This window comes from Leucopleurus acutus (assembly GCF_964270905.1).
Source record: "Leucopleurus acutus genome assembly, chromosome: 2".
Lineage (NCBI taxonomy): Eukaryota > Metazoa > Chordata > Mammalia > Artiodactyla > Delphinidae > Leucopleurus > Leucopleurus acutus.
In genome coordinates this window covers 129,071,469-129,091,475 of record NC_139143.1, presented here as the reverse complement: position 1 = coordinate 129,091,475, position 20,007 = coordinate 129,071,469, and the positions used below count along the sequence as shown (strand labels likewise).

Sequence of the window (20,007 nt, the reverse complement as noted above, 5' to 3'; positions counted from 1 at the left end):
ACTGTTCATATAGAATCACTCAGCAAGCTCTCTAACAACCACATGTTATATAGATCCATTTTTGAAACTTTAAGTAATTTGTCTTACCAACATCAAATTAGTTTTCACTTTGAGGAACAGCCACAACTGGCTAATTGATAAGTAAAAAAAAAACTTAAGTAGAACTAATTTTTTTCCTTTCTCCACCTTTTTTTCCTTTGTTTTTAAATGACAAACCTCAAGACATGGAAATAAGGTATTTGCCCAAAGACAATAATTAGTTATTAATTGAACTATAATTACAACACAATGTTATTTCCTTAGCAGGCCAGCTGACTCTTAGGAGGGGGGAAAGAAGAATGAAGAAGGAATGGAAGTGGCCTGAGTCATGAAGTTTAGATTGTTCTGATGGTTTCAATGCCTCAGAGAAATATTTTCCAATTGAAAGGTAGGTTTTATTAAACGTATCTTCTCATTACGAGTCATGTATGTCTCTATCATTATACAGATGCTTTATTACAATTGCCTATTTACATGTCTATCCCTGGCCCCGTGAGCTCTTTGGAGTGCTTGGTACAGTGCATGCTTATTGAATGAATAATGAATTAATCAACGAATAAAGAGCTAAGCTGACAATTGAAAGAAGTACTATCAATTTGGGAAAGAAAGTTTTAGCCAATGACAGAGATATTACTGTTTAATTTAGATTCTTTATAAACTTTACTTCATGTTCACCCAGCAACAAAGGAAGGCACAAGAAAGATTAAAATCTTTTCATTTTCAGTCATAGTATATTAGAAACAAAAAGAGTAATATTTTTTCTTTCTTTAATATACTCTTACAGTTAGAGATATTGAGAACACCTGTTTAAATTACTATGTTATTGATTTTTTCACATTTACTTTCATTATTATATAATAGTTACTTTCAATATTATATAACAAGTCCTATTCATTTTTGAGGATTAATCTGAATATTACCTCAACAATGTTCAGATTCATAATGGTGATTTACAGTTCCATCCAACATACCCTAAATTTAGATATTCCAGTGGGAAAGAGAGGAAACTTGTTTGACAAATAAGAATCTTACAAATTATGCTTGTTTAATGAAAAAATATATTGTTTAGAGAGAAATTAAAGAATGATTTTAATTGAATAGGTATAGACATCTTAGTGCTCAATTTTTCTTTTAGATAACTTTCTTTCAATATGAGTAATTTAATGTTTATTAAAAGAAGGAAAAAACCTAAATATATACCAATTAGTAATTCTCGTTTACTGTGTTTAAAGCAATGATTCTTTTAATTGCTTGTCAACCAGATGCAACACATCAAAAATTTAAACTTTCCTAAAGCTTGGGCACATCTTAACAAGAACTCATATACAATGGAAGAATGATCTAGCTTTTAGGTGTAAATGAATTCACCATCCTAAATGTGATAAAAATTATTTTAAGTGTATCAGTTTGATTTCTTGGGATACATGTTCTTTATAATTTCTCTGTTAGAATCATAAAGGTAGGAGAAGTGTCAAGGTCAAATTTGTATTTTTCATCTTAAAAGCATCCTTTTAAGTATTTATGAAGAGACTAGTATAAAATATAAATAGCAGATGCACAAGTGTAGATTGGGATAAATAAATCATATAACCGAAAATAAAGGAATTCAAAAAGAATGTAAATAGGCTTATTGAAGGAGTATTAGAACATATCTATGTATATGCTGAAGTGTTCTGATAAATCAGTTGAAAAGATAAAGGCATTAACATTAGATTTAGGCAATTCAGTAGAACACGAAGGTTGGTCAAAAAGGAATAGCTGAAGAAATAAGGTATTTACTAAATCTACCCTGACATTCTGACTGAAAAAAAAAAAAAAAAAAAACACAAGCAAGTGTAAAAGAAAAAGGAATGCTATTAGTTATGTATTCCTTAGAGCCTTAGAGAAGGCTTTTCCTTATAAGTTATAAACAAACATTCCTGGAAAAACTCAAATGGTCTTGTTAAAGAATTACTGTTTTTTGGTCTTATTTATTTATTGTTTCATATTTTCCTTAATTAAAAAAAATTAATAAACCTTTTTGTTAAAACAGTTTTAGATTTACAGAAAAATGGAGCAGAAAGCACAGAGTTTCCATATTCCTTCCTTCCCCCCTCCTGGCCCCCCACAGTTTCCCCTATTATTAACATCTTAAGTTGGTTTGGTACATTTGTTACCATTGATGAGCCAATATTAATGCATTATTATTAGCTAAAGTCCATAGGTTACATTAGTGTTTTACAGTTCTGTGGTTTCTTCCAAATGTATAATGGCATCTATCCACCCTTAGAATATCATACAGGACAATTTCATGACCCTGAAGTTTTCCTGTGCTCCACGTATTGCTCCCTCCCGTTCTCCCTGCTCCCCTGGCAACCATTCATCTTTTTATTGTCTCCAAAGTTTTGCCTTTCCCAAAATGTCGTATAGTTAGAATCATATAGTATACAGCCTTATCTGACTCTTTCAATTAGCAATATTCGTTTAAGGTTCTTCCATGATTTTTCTCGGCTTGGTACCTCCTTTCTTTTATTGCTGAATAAAGTTCCACTGTATGAATGTACATGCACATTCGTTTATCTATTCACCTGTGAAAAGGCATCTTGGTTGCTTCCACTTTTGTGATTCAGCTTTACAATATGACACTATATATGCACAGCCAAATCATCTATTGCCTCACTGATTACCATAGGATAGAATCCATTGAGAATGTGAAGCAATCTTATTTTTCTCTTTATTTCAGTTTTCTCTCCTCTTTTCTCTTACGTGGAATTCAAAGGCTCAAAAACCTTCCAGTGAGTATGCATCTCACTTTAAGCCATTTTAAAATAGTGCTCCTCGAAGTAAGCTACAAGTAGCATCTACGTTAGAATCACTAAGGGTGCCTGTTAAAATTCATATTCTAGGCCCTACTCCTGATCTACTGAATCAGAATTTCTGGGTATGGAGCCCCGGTTTCTATTTTTTTTTTACAAAGCTCCTCAGATAGTGTCTACTCTCACTAAAGTTTGAGAAGGTGACCATTTTTGTAATTAGGTTGTGTTTTTGATAATATATGACATTCTGCACTTCTGGAAATCTCACAACTGGTAGAGTTCAATTTAGAGCATGTTATCAACTCAAGGTAAAAAGAATTTTTACAGAATTTTTTACAGAGAAGCGGAGGAAATATTTTCTGCTTCCATGTGGATGCCCTCCAGGATTCTTTAGGAAAGAAAAGCAGGATTGTTATCCTGGATCATTTACTTATTCCAGCCTTTTCTTCACAGCCCTGAAGGCACCTCCATTGCCCTCAATCCATGACCTAGACTCACAGTCATAAAAGGGCTAATAGATAGTGTTCCTTTGGAAGTAGGAAATTCAATAACATTTAATATGTTAGGTATTGAGATTATCATTTTCATCATTCTTTAGCAAAATTTATTGCCTCAGGGTGTAGAAAAATTCAATTGAGTTGCTGATTGGATTTCCAAACTCAGCAAAAATTGTAGCTTTGAAAGTCTAAGCTTTCATTTGTAAGAGCCAGCCTTTCTGAGAGAATAAAAATATTTTCAAAAATTAAAAGGAAAAGTTCTAAAAATCAGTGCATTAAACTTATGTACTAAAGAGGAAATTGGAAAGACAACGTAAGATGATATAAGAACTAGCTTTTCTTTCATCGGTAGAGGCAACACACAAACACACACACAAACACACACACACACAAACACACACACACACACACAGGTATAAGATTGGAAGTAGTGGAGAGAGAAATAAGAAAGAAAATCGGGAAAAATAAACAGATTTAGATGTCCTCAAGAAGGTCAAGAGCCCTGGCTCCCATCCCTGTCCCTCTGGATTCAAGGTATGAAAGCCATGGAAATCTGAGAGAAGGACGCTTGTGCATTATTTCCCAAGGTGTAGCCCTGGGAGATTGCAAGCCTCTTAAAGAAGACTATCCAGTTTGGTCTTTAGGACTGTACTGAATGCTTGGTCTCCAGTACCAAGCATTTAGGAAGTCTGGTGCATAGGCTGATGGGCCTGAGGGCAGCATGTCTGGGGAAAGCAAAGACTTTCTGACCTGAAGGGATGGGGGTCACACAAGTGCTGAGAGAAAGCTGGTGTAACTGAAGATGTCTGGCCTTCAAACAAGGAAAATGCAGAGTGCATGGATCAATTAACCAAAGGCCACCACAGTGTAACAGACATCAACGGCCATGGCAGCATATACTGAGGAGGGGGGATAAGGAAAGTTATATCCAGGGGAGGACAGAGATGTCCATAACCCCAGATACCTGCTTCTCCAACTGTATCTGATCAGTATGAAGACCCTCCATCTGGAACTTAAATTACCTTTGCTGAGAAAAAGTAGTGAGAAATAATAAATTTGTCTAAGCATTTGCTTCAAAAGGAAACAGTTGTTTGAACATTCAACTATAATAAATATAAAATTCATACCTATTACATTGAAACTATAGCCTCTGGAGATGAATTTCAAGATTGAAATGTATATATTCTAGGTATACTTACATTATCCAAAAGAAATATATAGTTAAAAATTAGATAACTTTTCTTTCTGGGTTTTCCATTTATTCTCCATCTTACCCTGAGTTCATTTATATCAATAGAAATATGCATGTACAAAGAGAAATGCCCTCATGAAGTAAATGGAAGGTGAATTAAAGAGGACTTATGGGAGACATCAATAATAATATCTAACTTGGACTTTAGAATCATATAGACTCAGAATTGATTCCAGATTCCTCCACCTGCTAGCAAATATGGATTTTTCTCATCTATAACATGAGAATAATATATACCTTGCAGGATTGTATGAGGTATAAATGACAAAATGTATGTAAAGCATTTAGACTAGTGTCTGGCACACTGTAAGCATTCCATCTTATTATTTGTGATATTATTCTTGTTATTTTATGAATTGCTATTTGTAGAACTCAGTGTCATATTCTTAACTATGACTCTTATGGTCAACATAATCAACAAGTGGTGTAAATTAATCATGGTCTATGTTGAGAATTTCTTCCTACAAAAATAATTTTATAGCTCTACTCTAGGCCAAATTTACATTCATTTCTATTAGTAGCATGCCATAAGATGTGGCCAAATTTACATTCATTTCTATTAGTAGCATGCCATAAGATGTGGATTTCCATTATATATATACTATAGAGACAAGTTCTATCACCAGTCACTCTTTTCCAATTGTCATTACTTTGTCTCAGGAGAAAATGATCCTGAAAGAAGATCTAGGTAGTTTTAATGGCTCTTTGTGAACCTCAGATGTAACTGAATCATTTTCTAGATTAAAGAAATGCCCATCAAGGTATATATGGGTAGATAGCCAATTGATGAAGGCAAATAATCTTATGGAAGCATTTACTATTTATCTTTGATACAGCTCTTTTAAACAGACTGATTAATTCCCTTTATGATTTCACCCTTGAAAGCACAAACTATTTTGTTCTTTGTCACTGTTGTATGACATTCCATTTGGCGGTCAGCTTATTTTTAGCCAGACTATCAAAGTATTTTTCAACTGGACTGCCACTTCACTTGAACTTGGAATCTTGTAACCTGAGGAACTGCACTTGGGAAAAGAAGAATCTTCTAACAAATGGGAAATTATAAATCCAGACCAACCCAAACTTGTACTGGTAATTATTCTTATATCTTTAAATATAATATAGTTCAATAGTTGTTATATATAGTTAACATTTCACTGGAATATCTGCTAATTTTTACAAGAGTATAAGATAACATATTATATGAAAGTGTTAAGAAGATTATCTGAACTCAAATTATTTTTCTCTGAAAGATCTTTAGAGAAAAACAGAAAATTTCTTATAATTTTCTGTTTCTACTAGTTCCTAGGTATAATGTTGTAGAAAAAATTTTGGAATACTGTTGAATATAGGGATTTTAGGATTACATCTTAAGTATCTAGTATTTAAAACCTAAAAATTCTTGTCTAGCAACTAGAGATTGCTATAATTATAATGCAATAAAATCAAATGAAATAAGTCAAATATATTCTTCTATGTAAATATATTATCCAATATCAAATGGGTTCTTAATTACTACGATTCAATATGATTGCATTTTAAATGTAAACATCTGCATTTTAAACTCACAATCAGTAATTTAAATTAAGTATTGTATAATTCAGAGTAAAAAACAGAGTTTTAATCACTTGTATGTTATGATCTGTGTCTACATTTTGCAAAAGAGCTATGAGTCAATCCCTTTTGTTTTTCCTTACTAGATGAATGGAAGAAGAAAGTCAGTGAATCTTACGTTATTGTAATAGAAAGATTAGAAGATGACCTGCGGATCAAAGAAAAAGAACTTACAGAACTAAGGCATATATTTGGGTAAAGTTGTCAGTTATTATTTCTCTGTATAAGTGTTTTCATTGTTGATCTAGTTTTTAGCTATATCTGTGTTTAAAAACACAACCCATATAACCTCCTATGTTAACCTTAGAATATAAGGTTATCTCTTCCTGCCCATTCATATAGCCCCTAAAATGCAAATATCTTATCTCCTTAAAATATGCCTTGCTGTTCCCATCACTAAAGTTTAAAGAGAAAAGAACCTAAAGGCTAGCCTTTGAATACAAACTGTTGCTGATCTGAATAATCTTCTCTAGAATTAGATCATTCTTGTGAGCCATGCCAGCAACAAACAGTAAGACTTCTCTTCCCAAATGGTGGTAGAATATTGGCCACATTTTTCTTTTTGGACTACTAGAGAACTCCAATTTTAACAAACCCTTTGGTCTCTTGACATTGAAACGCTGTCTGTTAATGAAACTGTGTATCATTCTTCCCCTGAACAATCATATACCAATGTGTAATATTGGCTTCAGGCTTTCAGTGGGTTTTGTTCCATGATAACAAGATAAAAATAATCTGGCATATTGTCACAACCTTGTAAGACACAAAATGTTCAGAAAAGAAGGGCAGAGCCTTTATATACACAAGCAACCTTTTGGAGAAATTGAATCTTGGCATTGAGAAACAATGTATTTTGGAGAGTCAATTTAAGTTAGCTGCCTGACTGAGGAAAAGTTCCACAAAGGCCAATTAGCCATGTTCACTTACAGCTGTGTTATTCATGTAACCCACTAATGACAAAGGACTCTAACCATTTTACTCGGAAAATAAGTGTAAAGCAATGACCAAATGACATACTTTTCAAAAGAAATTTCAGATATAGTAAACATACAAAGCTCACATAACTGGCAAATAAAATTACCCATGTATAATATAGTTTATATAAAATTTTTCAGTGGGTTAATAAGGCCTTCATAAGTATTCAATTTATGGTTTGGGAAGTAGTTAATTTTCCATGTTATTTAGCCCAAAATGATTAACTTAGCTTTGACACTCATGATGAGATACACTGGGATGACTTTTGCAAGTATTATCATATGCTCACTTATGGGAAAATATTTGAAAGTCCTGTAGAGATGTGACTGGCACTTTGGTATAATAGATTTATACATACATATTAATTTTGTTGGAAAAGAGCTATAAATGTAGAACTTAATCATAAACCCTGTAGCTCTTATTGACAGATAAATATGCTGAATGAAATGAGATCAAATTGGAGATTTTCCTTAACTTTATAAAGTTAAAATCTCATTTATTTGTTGTTATTTTTTAAATTTGGGAACTATTATGCAAATATGTCAAGACTAATTTAAACAGACATATCCTTTTAAGGATTAAGCTTGAAATGTACTTTTTTCTCTTACCACATCAACAACAAGCAGCTGTTTCTGCAGGTCCTACTGTAGCTGGATTTATTGTGCCAGCTATATTCAAGGTGTTATTCCAGACACATCAAATATAAACCATTATTTAATCTACACCATGACCCTGTGTGATAGATAATATTACTTCTGGTGGATAATAAAGTAAGGAGCAGAGACGTTGGATTTGTCAAAGTCATATGGTCAGTAAGCACTGGAACTGGGATTTGTAGCAAGGTCTCCCCAGCTTCCTACTACACGCTGATTCTTGCTCCCAGAGTTTCACAATCTGGTTGAAGGGAAAGGCATATATAAATAACTCACAGAAGACAGCCTATGACAAGTGCTAAGTGGAAGAAAAAACAAGATGGCTTTCAAATACAAAAAAAGAAGGGTTGTTTTCTTGATTTATTCATTGGTTTTGTAAAGCATTCCAGATAAAAGGCATAGTTGAGGAAAGATATATAGGCAAGAATGGATGAGTACCATGGAAAGTCTACTGGTAGCAAGAAAACTTAATGTCTTGACCATTTTACCTAAGCTGAGTCAGAAAGCTGTGTCAGTCAGCATAAGGATTTTGCAACCATAGTTTTAAATCCAGTTTCTTTTATTTACAAGAAATGTATCTTTGGGTATATAACTTAATCTCCTTGAGGCTTATTTTCATCTGTAAAATGAGGTTAATAATAACGACCTTACAGGACATTTGAAAAATGATGTCAAATGCTGAGTACAGAGACTAACACACAGTAAGCGTTGAATAACTAATAACTATTATCATGATTGATTGGGTAAATAAGGGCAGTTTGAAAGACTGAAGACTTTATTACCAAGTGAGAGTAACAAATAGTTTATTCAAAGTTAAGAAGTGAGAAAGTTAGGATAAAGTGTTTTTATATCAAGAGGATGTTTTCAAAAATAAAAATGTAAAATGTTAGAACAATTCAAAATGGTGCCAAAATCTGAAGTATAACTTTTAAAGATTGTAATCAAGAGGTATTTGAAGAATTTTCAGACTAGAGTATTAGAAGGCTCATCAAAATGGATGTCAAATTCCCTGAGAATAATGGTAGGGCATTTTGAGGAGAGGAAGACTGGTAGCCTGGTTCTGAAGCCATTAAAGAACCTACAGAAATGTCCCATTAGCCAGAAGTGATAATAATGAGGCTGAGGAGAGGATTACCCACAGCCTAGAATCATGTTTCTCCAAGGGCTAAGGACCTCCTGCAGTAAAATAGCCAGCAGTTCTTGCAAAAATTTTAGAATCCATGATTCTACCCCATATCAAATGAATTAGAATCTCTGGGGATGATTTCCAGAGACCTGAATTTTTAACAAGCTCCCCAGGTAATACTTTTGCATGCTAAAAATGATACTTCAGCTAAAGTTTGAAAACTACACTTCTAGAAAGATACCTAAGTTGCACTGAGAACTCTGTCTGTGGTGATGTGGGTGAAGGGATGAGGAATATGAAAACAGAAAGCAGGCAACTAGTATGGTCTGCAGAGAGTCAAGGGAGCAAACAAACAAACAACCAGAACCAGAGCACTCTGCTTTGTCTGCTTCCATCAAGGCAGATAGCATCATAGGGAAAGAAAGTCGATCCTGCCTAGGGCAGAGTTCTAAGGATTTTCTTTTCTCTAGAATAATATGATGGATGACAAGGAAAGAAAAGAATGGAATATTGAGAATATAAATTGTCTTACTCATTGGCTTACACACCAAAATTTTCAGAGTAGTTGGGAAGTTTAAACATAATATTGTATGAGATCACATTTAATCGAGTATCTAGGACATTTTAGGTGTTAAATCTTAGAATCTTTCTTTCTCATCTTTATTCATGCTTTATGTGATGTAAGAAATACTTCTGTGATGGACACCCGTGTAATGCTGCTTGACATCAGGCTTCCTCTAAACATAAAGATAGAAGGAAAACTATAAGGTGCCTAAAAAGGAGTATTTAATACTAGAGTCATAGATCACTAGTGTAAACATAGATTTGCCTGTGGTTTTTCTTTTTGCAGTTTTTTTGGTTGTTTTCACTTGTTGACAAGTTTCTTTATAGCATTCATGGTAGATACTAATTCCATTCATTAAAAGAGATTTTCTGCATCATAAAGCAAAACTTATGTCACCTCAAATACACAACCTCCTGGAATAGCTTTCACCCACAATATAGTACAGAGCTATATAAGTTCTAAACTTAAAAAAGACAAACAGAACTAAACCATTATCTTGCTTATGCCAATTTATAGCAGCTTTGAAAAAAGAGCTGGCTATGGGAAAGAAGAGGAATGGAAATTGAATGTTCCTTCATCTTCCACAATAAAGTTGAATTCATTCATAATTTTGAACATTTGTTGAGATAATAGAGGAGAGACTGGAACAAATGAGGAAATAGAGAAGGCAGAAGAAGGAAAGACAGAAGTGGTACACTGGAGTATATTGTGTGGTTATTTCCTCCTCTTTGCTCTCTCTGATCTTTACATTTATCAATATAATAGCAGTTACTACCTGGTGCTGTCTTTATTCATTTTTATTATTATTTTATTTTATTATTTTATTATTATTGTCTAACCACTAGTATACATGTTCACTAAAGGCAGCTTCTTTGTCTACTTAGCTTTATTTATATTTGTATGTATTTGCAATAACTATTTGTATAGCACTTGAAAGAAAAACAAATTAACAACTTAGCACCTACCATATGCCAGGCATGCTTCTAGGTATTTTAATATGCATTAGCTCATGTAATCGTAAATGTATATATGTAAGGTGCTTTGAGCTCGGTGACTGGCACATGGTAAACACTCAAAAATGTTAGTTAAAAACTAATCGTCATTGTTTATGTTCACATTCTTCTGGAGTAGGTATTGAGCTTGCCATTTTATACCTGAAGAAAATAAGACTAATCAAAGTAAACTGGCTTGAGCCAGGTTACACAACTTGTACAGTTGTGCAGGGATTCCACCCATCTGTACTTCACTTCAAAATGTATGATCTTCATGATCTTAGTTCTCAAACTAGGAAGGGGAAAGAACTATGGATAAGAATTATCTTTGACAACTTTTCACCTACCCCGTGCCACTCTACAAGTTTGCTATGTCCTGTGTACTAGAACTGTCCCTGCATGTGGGAGTGGAAGAATATATTTTACACTCCCACTCCCACACCTTGGTGATACACGGGTCCTTACATGAACTTTGAAAACCACTTACATGATGGGTCTCCACATGCAACTTTTAAAAGGCTTCCAATTAAATTATTTTGTTTCAATGTTTTTAAATCTTTAGAAATTTTAGAACTATGTTTTTCTGATTTCATTGTCAAGCCTACTTTTAATCTGCTTAATCTGTAATATGTCTATGAAGAGATTCCAAAGAAGTTATAATTTTTCAGTGCTATGACTTTTCAACATAATCAGAAAAACCCTATTTTTTCTCATTTTTAATCTCATTTTGACATTGAGTAGATATACCTTGGTCAATAATGCTAATATCTCACTTTGAAATTGATTAGATTTAATAAATAAAAGTAGTCGAGAGGATGCTCTGTTCCATGGGAAAGCACTTGCACTATTTAGAAGAACTGAAAAAGAAAAAAAACAAAGGAAGTTTTCTGAGATGTACTTTCCTGCTTATTTTCTCCCTGAAAAGTTCCTCTGGGCCCAGCTGCAGTCCACCATACTTATGATCCAAATGAAATATCTTCCAAAAACCTACTTTTTCAGAACTATAACCAATTATGAAAATTAGCTATTATAAAATGAATAGCTCCAGAAAATTCACAGACTGACCTTACCAAAGGAGAGTAAAATTTTCTATCAAGGTGCTAAGTAGAGTATTGAGGAAGTAAATTCCATCTTAAAATAAATAAAATTGAGTGAAAGGATTATTTGGTATGTTTGATAAGTGCATTGTGTTAATTAGCAATGAAACAGAAAACAACAACGAAAAGACCTCAAACCAAAAAGCAGAGACTTCACATTGTCCCAAGACTGTCTACCTCTCTATTTCTTTTCTTGCTTGTCTAGGTAAAACTAGCTAAGTAATAGTTTTACAGGAATATCTTGTAAAAAACCTTGAAGCAGCCTGATATCAAACACTGTTTCTGTCCCTGTCTCTGTCTCTTTCTCTCTAGTTTAGTACATCACTCGCTCTCACTATCTCTCCCCCTTTTATCCTCCCGCTATTCTTCCCTCCTATCCCATACTGCCTCCATCTTCCCTTTCACTTTCCTATCCCCCTTCTCAAATGCAAAGCAAAACAATAAAAAAGTTAAAATAATATCAATGCTTTAGAAATAAAAGTTATTATAGCAGCTAGTATTTATAAAAGTCTTAAAAGATCTAACCCATTTAAACCTCACAATAACCCTATGAGATAATAATTATTATTGTACCAGTTTTATCATCCTTAATTATTCTTACCCTGCCACTGTAGCTCAATAATTGTTTATTGTATGAATGAAAGAATGAATATGCTTCATATTGTCAGTTTGCAGATTTGATCTGGAAGATATTGGACAAATATGTTTCTGGATGTTTCTTGGGGATATATCTTGGGAACAGATCTTATTGATGATTCTTCTGTTTTTATTGTTTGGGGGAAAATCAGCAGCAGCCATCAAGAACTGCACAAGAAGTTACAACCAGCCATTTGAAACCTAAATTATCAATTTTGGAAACTAGGTGATCCGTAACAAATTTTTACATTCTTTCTACTTTCTTGGCCTTTACCTACATTTCAGCCAATGAATTAATTTAAGAAATTTTTCTACCTATCTGAATATTTTGGCTTTGGCCAAGTGTTCAAATGTTACATTTTAATAAGTTTCCATTTGTGAACATGTCAGATATCCTCTTGAAAGGATGAGGTCATGAGAAGTTTAATTGGATCACAAAACTGCATACTTTTCTGGATAAAAGGTAAAGGCTAAGAAAAGAGTTCATTATGCTACAAGAAAGAAAGTAACCTTTGTGCCCAAAACTACCATTTTTAATGATGAAGGACAGAATTTACTATTAGAAATATATTCATATAGTGACTTCATTTTAATTAGGAACTTCATTCATGCACCAGCAAGCACTGTGAACTCATTAGGATATGTTAAGTTACAGTATGGCATGGCAGGTGATAAAAAATGTAAGGGAAAATTAAAAAATAAATTGAGCTTAGGATATTAGAATACATAAGTGATGCTCAACTGGCAGTCAATTTGACACATACAGTTCCTTTAGAAGAGGCAAAAGAAGGGAAAATATCTCCCCTAGGAATGATTGCTTTAAAATCTCGAATATTTTAATTGCATGTATCAAACATTTGACAGGAACATTTGACTAGAAGTTAACAGAAAGTGAGAATTAGGATTCAAGTATAGCCCCAAAGTAACTCTCATTAAAAAAAAAATTACATTCCAGTTATTAAAGTTAAGATAAAAATGTTACTATTAAAATTGTGCTTAACTGACAAACACTGTGGGAGTCTATTCTCTGTTTATTCATTTTGTTGGTATTAATAGAAGTTGCATGAGTTCAGGGAAAATAGAATTCAAGAGGAAAATGAAAGTAAGAGACTACAGCTCAGTTTTGACAAGGAGCTATTTAGGACTGTATACTGATTTACTTATGAATGGTCAAATCTAGCATAAGATTCAGTAAGTTAAAGAATGATTGTTGAATAAAAAGTCTCTAATATAATTCATACTTTCAGTCTTATTTATGTAAACAATATACATTCATTTAGTGTTTTTTTTTTTTAAATAAAGCAATAGACTTTATCACCTTATTTTTTCTGTTTATTCAGTGTTTACTTTCTTTGCAAAGCTTCTTGGAGCATTAGAGATCAGGACTAATGCTAAGGTCAACTGCAGGATTCTCTCTATTGTGCGTGTTCCCAAGACTGATGCACTTAAATGATCCAGGAATTAGTGAACAGTTCCTATCAAGTAGACTGTTGAAAACAACCTGAAATGAGCATTAAGAACAGAGGTGGAGCACACAGTTGGGTGTTCAGTAGGTGTCGTGCCAGACTGATTGAATATATCATCAAAGTTAGAACTTGGAAAAAGAAAGCAATTGAGTCTACCTTCGCCATAAAATGATTTTCAGCACAACCATTTTTCCTTTGGATTTTGTTGTTCTTTTAATATCTCCAGTGTTGAAAATGCCTTCCCCATAGTAATGATGCTACTGGACTTGTATTACAAAACTGTGATTCTAGTAGTTGCTCTGAATCACTGATAGGTATTAGATGTCACAACAGTCAACTTGGTCAAAATAGGGAAATTTTACAGGTTGTGAAATGTGAGAGGTCAAAGAAGTTCAAACTTGGTTTGAAAATTGTGCTAAAGTTCTCTCAAGACTTAGACTACAAAAGGAGAGTTGTACATTCACAGTAAACTTGCTAAAAATAGTAATGATAACATATCATGTACCAAGTACTATAGTAAGCACTTAATTCCATTTTTCTTCACAACACAATGTCATGTGAATCATTTTAATAATTTTATAACTGAAGAAAGTGAGACTTGAGGAGGTTAAATAACTTGCCCAAATTGGAGAAAAAGAAAAAAAAAAAAAGCACTACTTAAAGACAGGAACAGGATACGATTTCAGTCCTGGTGTGAATACAAGGCCCAAGATTTAAGAAGTACCTACACTGCTGAAATGATTTTTTCCACTTTTAAAACATCAAAACATGGTATGTATTGCTGTATAATATTAGAGATACACATTGAAAAACTAATTTTTCTCAAGGGTTTATTGCTACAGAGGCGCTCTCAAGCTTTATCTTCTTTCAGTATTTGCCATTCAGTTTGTTATAGTTAGCTCAAAAGAAAGTGTCCATACTTCCTTCTCCCTTTTTCTCTTAGGCTGAAGGTTGTATAGTTCTTTACATTTAACAGAAGGCTTCCCTCTCCTGCCCCACTCCAATACTTTGTTTTCTGTCTTGTGTTCTTATTGTGTATTTCATTTGCTAGATAATGGAAGGACCAAGGAAGGAAAGCCAAAGCAGCTCAGAGCTTCTGAATCACTGTCAATCAACATCTTCAACTGCTAGCTACAGTTTTATTTTCCTTTTTATTTATGTACACTAATTTCCTATAAACTTTAAGCGAGAAATCAAATCTACCTAGCTTTAAAAGCAGAGTTCAGCTCTTCAGAAAACCTGTACTATTTGAAATCATAACCACGGAGAAGAACTATGAATGCATTTCCAAGTTGGGCTGCTGAGTGTACTTTATTTAGTAGTACCTATTAGTTGAATTTCTCCAAGACATCTATAATACACCTGGCTTTGAGGATTTAGATGTCTGACTCAGGCAAAGGCCACATATTTCCAAGAACCATACTATTTTGTAAAGTTTCTGTTCATACCATGAAATAGCTATACCATTTACAATTAGGCTCCTTTGGTAGACATTTTAAATAGTGGTATTTTCATCAGATTTTTTTGTTTGTTTGCATTGTTCATTCAGCTGGGGAAGGTGCAGATAGAAGTGAGTTAAATTCTTAACTATTTTTCATGAAATCCTGGGCTCCTTGCTATATTATATTAGCAACATTTGTAAAAATGACTTGGTGTTCATTGTACTTCAACGTGTGACATTCCAAAGCAAGTTGAGGTATATTTCTCAATGTGAGTAACTATGTCTGTGGACTTTGCTACTGGGAAGTTGAATATGGAAAGCAAGAAAGTGAAGAGGGTGAGAAAGTTCTGCAATATTTCCATGTCTATGAAAACAAACCACTGGACTTGCCACTTCTAATTAAAGCATTTCACTGAAATCCTTCAAAATCCCTGGAATTAGAGGCTTCTCTTTTTAGCAGCAGCCTGGAGAATAGCACCTTTTCTTTTTCTGTTTTAAAATTTCAGTAGCTTTTGAAGTTCTTAACTAGGTGCCTTGATGATAATGTTCTGAATTTATAGTACCTTTCAAGTGTAAGTACTTTACAAATGATATGGAAGGCTCATTCACCAAAGACTTTGCTATCTCACTAAAGCTGCTGGAGATTTAAATAGGTAGGAGGCAGCTTGAAATTAACCTGGGAGGCCAAAGATATGATCTCATTTCTACTGAAAAATGTCCTGGCAGTACCAGTGACCTCAAGAGGTCGAGAATTTTAGCTTTACATTTTTTTCAAAGGCTACCTATGGTTCTCTAGGGCCCTGCTGGTGCAGTGGTCTTTGTTCAAAGGCAAGGATTTCATTAATTGAATCACTAACACTACTTCTCTTCTCACCTGGGACTGTATCATAGTACCTTATCAGAGTTTAGACCTTCTTTATCTGTGAAATCTGACCCAGTCAAAGTATAAGGAAACTTTGCTTCAGGCAGAATTTGTAATACATTGGGACTGTATTCCTTTCTCCAGTCTCTTATCAAATGATACCTTTTTTTTTTTTCTTTTTGGAGAGAATTTCTTGAATTTCTCCCTAAATATTATATAAGGTTTTGATTGTGAGAGAAATGGGTTTATTTTCAAATACCTGTGTTTTCTACTTATACACAAATTTTAATTCATTAAGGTGTCCTGAAAAGTTCAAATTATATGTAGAACATAGAACTTGTATGATAGTCTTTAATTTAAACTTGGTCTCTCAAACTTTTAATATTATTTTCTCTTGATTTTAGTTATTATTCATCTAGAGGTATACTCAAAATTCTTTTCTCTAGGTACAAAAGAATCCTAGAAAAGATATATTTCTGAATTTGTAGTAACAGTATTCCCTATTATAATTTTTCAAATGAAAAATGATAAACTAAAAGCTGAAATTTATAATCATCTGTAAAATATTTTTTTCAGTTCTGATGATGCCTTCAGTAAAGTCAATTTAAATTACCGCACAGAAAATGGTCTGTCTCTACTTCATTTATGTTGCATTTGTGGAGGTGAGTGCTTGGAACGCAATACTTTATAAGCTGGCTATATGTTTATATGGTCAGTGATTTGAACTGCTTAATAATCTGCAAGAGAATTCTATTCATACCTGATTTCCTCATTTGCTTTGCCCCTAGAACCCTGATAACCTTTAGCTGAAGAAGTAACTAAATACCAGGCAGATATTACAATTGATTTAGCTCTGAATTTAAGTTTTATTGTGCTCCTACCTTGAATCAAATTTGCTTGGGGGGAAAAAAAGTATGTTTCAGTATCGGGCATGGCAGTCATGGATAAGGTTAAATTCAGAAGCACTTAAAGCATTTCCCAAAATATCATCAAGCAGTTGCTTCACAGTCTGTAGTAAGATATGTGGAAGGTAATAAATGCCAAAGATAAAATCCCGAAGTGAAGATTGATCAAAGTGAAGACTAAGAGTTTAAATTCCGCTCATATCTTGTTATGTTTGGTTCATTAATATATCCCAAGCACCTAGGATGGTGCCTGGCTTATAGTAGGTACTCAGTAAACTTACTGAATTAGTGAATGAATAGTTTTTTGTTAATCCAAACTAGTGTCCTTTGAACTCAGTTTTTAAAAGAACACTAATGTATAGTATTGATACTAAACATATCCCTTAACCACTCCTCCCAAACAGACCCTAAGGCTGTCAGTTAACAGAAAACTTTACAAATGGCCTCCAGAACAGCAGTCTGACATCTTCATACATCAGTGTGATATTTATCATTAAGTTAAAGAGAGATTTTTAAGTCACTTAGTCTATCCCCACAATTTAACTTTTTTCATTTTTTCTCTAAGGCAACAAGTCACATATTAGAACCCTTATGTTAAAAGGTCTCCGCCCATCTCGACTGACAAGAAATGGATTTACAGCCTTGCATTTGGCAGTTTACAAGGTACAAAAGTTTTGTATTAGAACCAAAGATGATGTGTAGTAGGCTTTTTTTTTTTTGCAAATTAGTGATCATGGAAAATATGCAGAGTGACCACAGAATTACATTACTGGATAAACTTCTAGCTAACTCTTTGTTGAGCAGATATTATCAAAACACATTCTTTTTTTATTGCTTTCTGTGTTTATCTCATTTAATTTTCACAAGAACCCTGAGAATGAATACTATTATTATCTCCAGGGTTACATGGATAGCTAGTGGTTAGCCAGAATTTAAGACTTGGCAATCTGGTTCTCTTGCCAGAGCTCCTTACAAGGAGACCAAGCTGCCTCTGTGCAGAAGATGAGGCTGCATTTGAGGATGAAAGAAGCACATTGAAGCTGCATTTTTCTGCATGTTTTCCTTAATAAAAATATACCTCTAGGGTTCTCTTTAGCGTCTTTCTTTTATTTCTCCTACTTTTGCTTCAGTTGTTTTTTTCCTTACATTAATCCTTGGTTCCAACATAATCTCAGTACCTGATCATAAAGTAAATATAGAAGTAGATTGGAAAGGCTGGGATACTCAGTGTTGGGACAGATCCTTGAGATTGTCATAAATATGAATTTATGTAACATATAAATTAAATATAAATGTTCATTTTCTGATTGTAGTAAGTTTCAACTTACTCTGTACTTATTATGAGCTAAATATCACTCTAGGTTTTATATACATTATTTCTTCTATCATTAAAATAACTTGGTGAGTTTCATATTAGTCCTTATTTTACTGAAAAGAAAATTGAAGATTAAAGTTGGTTATCCAGTAAATGTTAGGATAATGATTAGAATCAAGTACAGTTGAGTCTTACTGTTATATTGCAAAATATTTTGTTCTTTCTCAATGTCATGTGAGTCTGTGACAGGATTTTATTTCAGTTTTGTATGTGCAGGTGTGGTGGTGGCAGAGGTGGGGGCTGGGGACAGCCCTTTGCTTGTATCTGGATCACTTTCACTTTGCAACCCTCCCCCAACCTTTAGAGAGTTTATCACTGTGGGGGAAGAGAGCCATATTTTCCCATGATTCACATTCACATATTCCTGTGATTCACCATGCAAATGCTCTAATGCTCATCCTTTTTCCGGCCCCATCAATGCCTAGTCAATTTGTCCGATTCCTTCTGGGAAAAAGTGTCAGTAAGTGCTAAATTGTCTTAATACCTACTAATCATCCTACAAAACTTGAATGGAGACTGAGTTCAGGGTGTAGGAAATAGAGTCTGACACCGGCCTTTTTGCTGAATGGCAGGAGGTTAAAGTAGAAGAGCTTCAAGGAATAGGAAGCTGGTGGTGGATAGTCAAGGTGGTATTGTGAAACCATGAATTCTGAATTTGACTGTCTGGGATATTCTCTCTGTATTAGTTCATTTTCCCAAGATTTAGCATGACACAGCCACACAAATGGGTTCTGAATGATCTAAGGCTACAATCTTAAGAAAATATAGTTCCTCCACCTCTGTTTATCAAACCTAAGTTTCCATTTTTAGAGTTCTCTTTGCTCTAGTTATTCTGTTTTCTTATATTTTACAGAAGGATATATGGACTATAACTTTTTTATAACAAATTTAAACAAATTTAGAATCTTAGGACACAAGGTAGGCAAAGATTCTTAAGAGGCCATAACAGAATGCATGATTACTTATTTCTTAACAAAGATAAAAACAAATTAACTTTACCATTCCACTTTAAACATAGAAACAATATAAAGTAGCCATTCATACTACTATTGTATTAAATATAGTTCTAATTATACCTTCCCTGGACGACTGCAGTAGGCATCTGATTCATTTTGGGCTGTGATTCTCTTCCCCCATATATTTTAATTCTTATTTTAGTTTTTTTTTTTTTTTTTTTCCTGTACGTTTTTTTTTTTTTTTTTTTTTTCTGTACGCGGGTCTCTCACTGTTGTGGCCTCTCCCGCTGCGGAGTACAGGCTCCGGACACACAGGCTCAGCGGCCATAGCTCACGGGCCCAGCCGCTCCGCGGCATGTGGGATCTTCCCAGACCGGCGCACGAACCCGTATCCCCTGCATCGGCAGGCGGACTCTCAACCACTGTGCCACCAGGGAAGCCCAGTATTATTTTAAACAAAATAATTTCCAGACTATTACAAGAAACTCCTATATACACTTTATCCAGATTTATTAATTGTTTATATTTTGTCCCATCTCCATCATCACTCTATTTTTTTTCAGAATCATTTGAAAGTAAAGACAACATTCCCTATAGCTACTAAATACTTTTATCTTTATTTCCTAAGAAAAAGGAAATTAACTTACATATTCACAGTACAATTATCAAAATCAGAAAATGTGACATTGATACTATGCTCTTTATCTAATCTATACCCAAAATGCAAATGTGGTCAGTTATCCCAATACTGTCATTTATAG

The 20,007-nt window shown here is 33.8% G+C and overlaps 1 protein-coding gene across 1 annotated transcript in view; it reads left to right on the top strand.

The window, feature by feature from the left end:
• Window positions 1–344: 344 nt before the first annotated feature.
• The window catches only part of TNNI3K (TNNI3 interacting kinase), a gene marked incomplete at its 3' end in the record, with an annotated part of 285,722 nt that continues 266,059 nt past the window's right edge, over window positions 345–20,007 (top strand). The window contains exons 1-5 of the mRNA XM_082863164.1: window positions 345–427; window positions 5,523–5,675; window positions 6,284–6,392; window positions 16,587–16,672; window positions 17,481–17,578. Coding sequence (XP_082719290.1) covers window positions 5,636–5,675; window positions 6,284–6,392; window positions 16,587–16,672; window positions 17,481–17,578 — 333 coding nt within the window. The 5' untranslated portion in view covers window positions 345–427; window positions 5,523–5,635. The remainder of the gene's footprint in view (window positions 428–5,522; window positions 5,676–6,283; window positions 6,393–16,586; window positions 16,673–17,480; window positions 17,579–20,007) is intronic.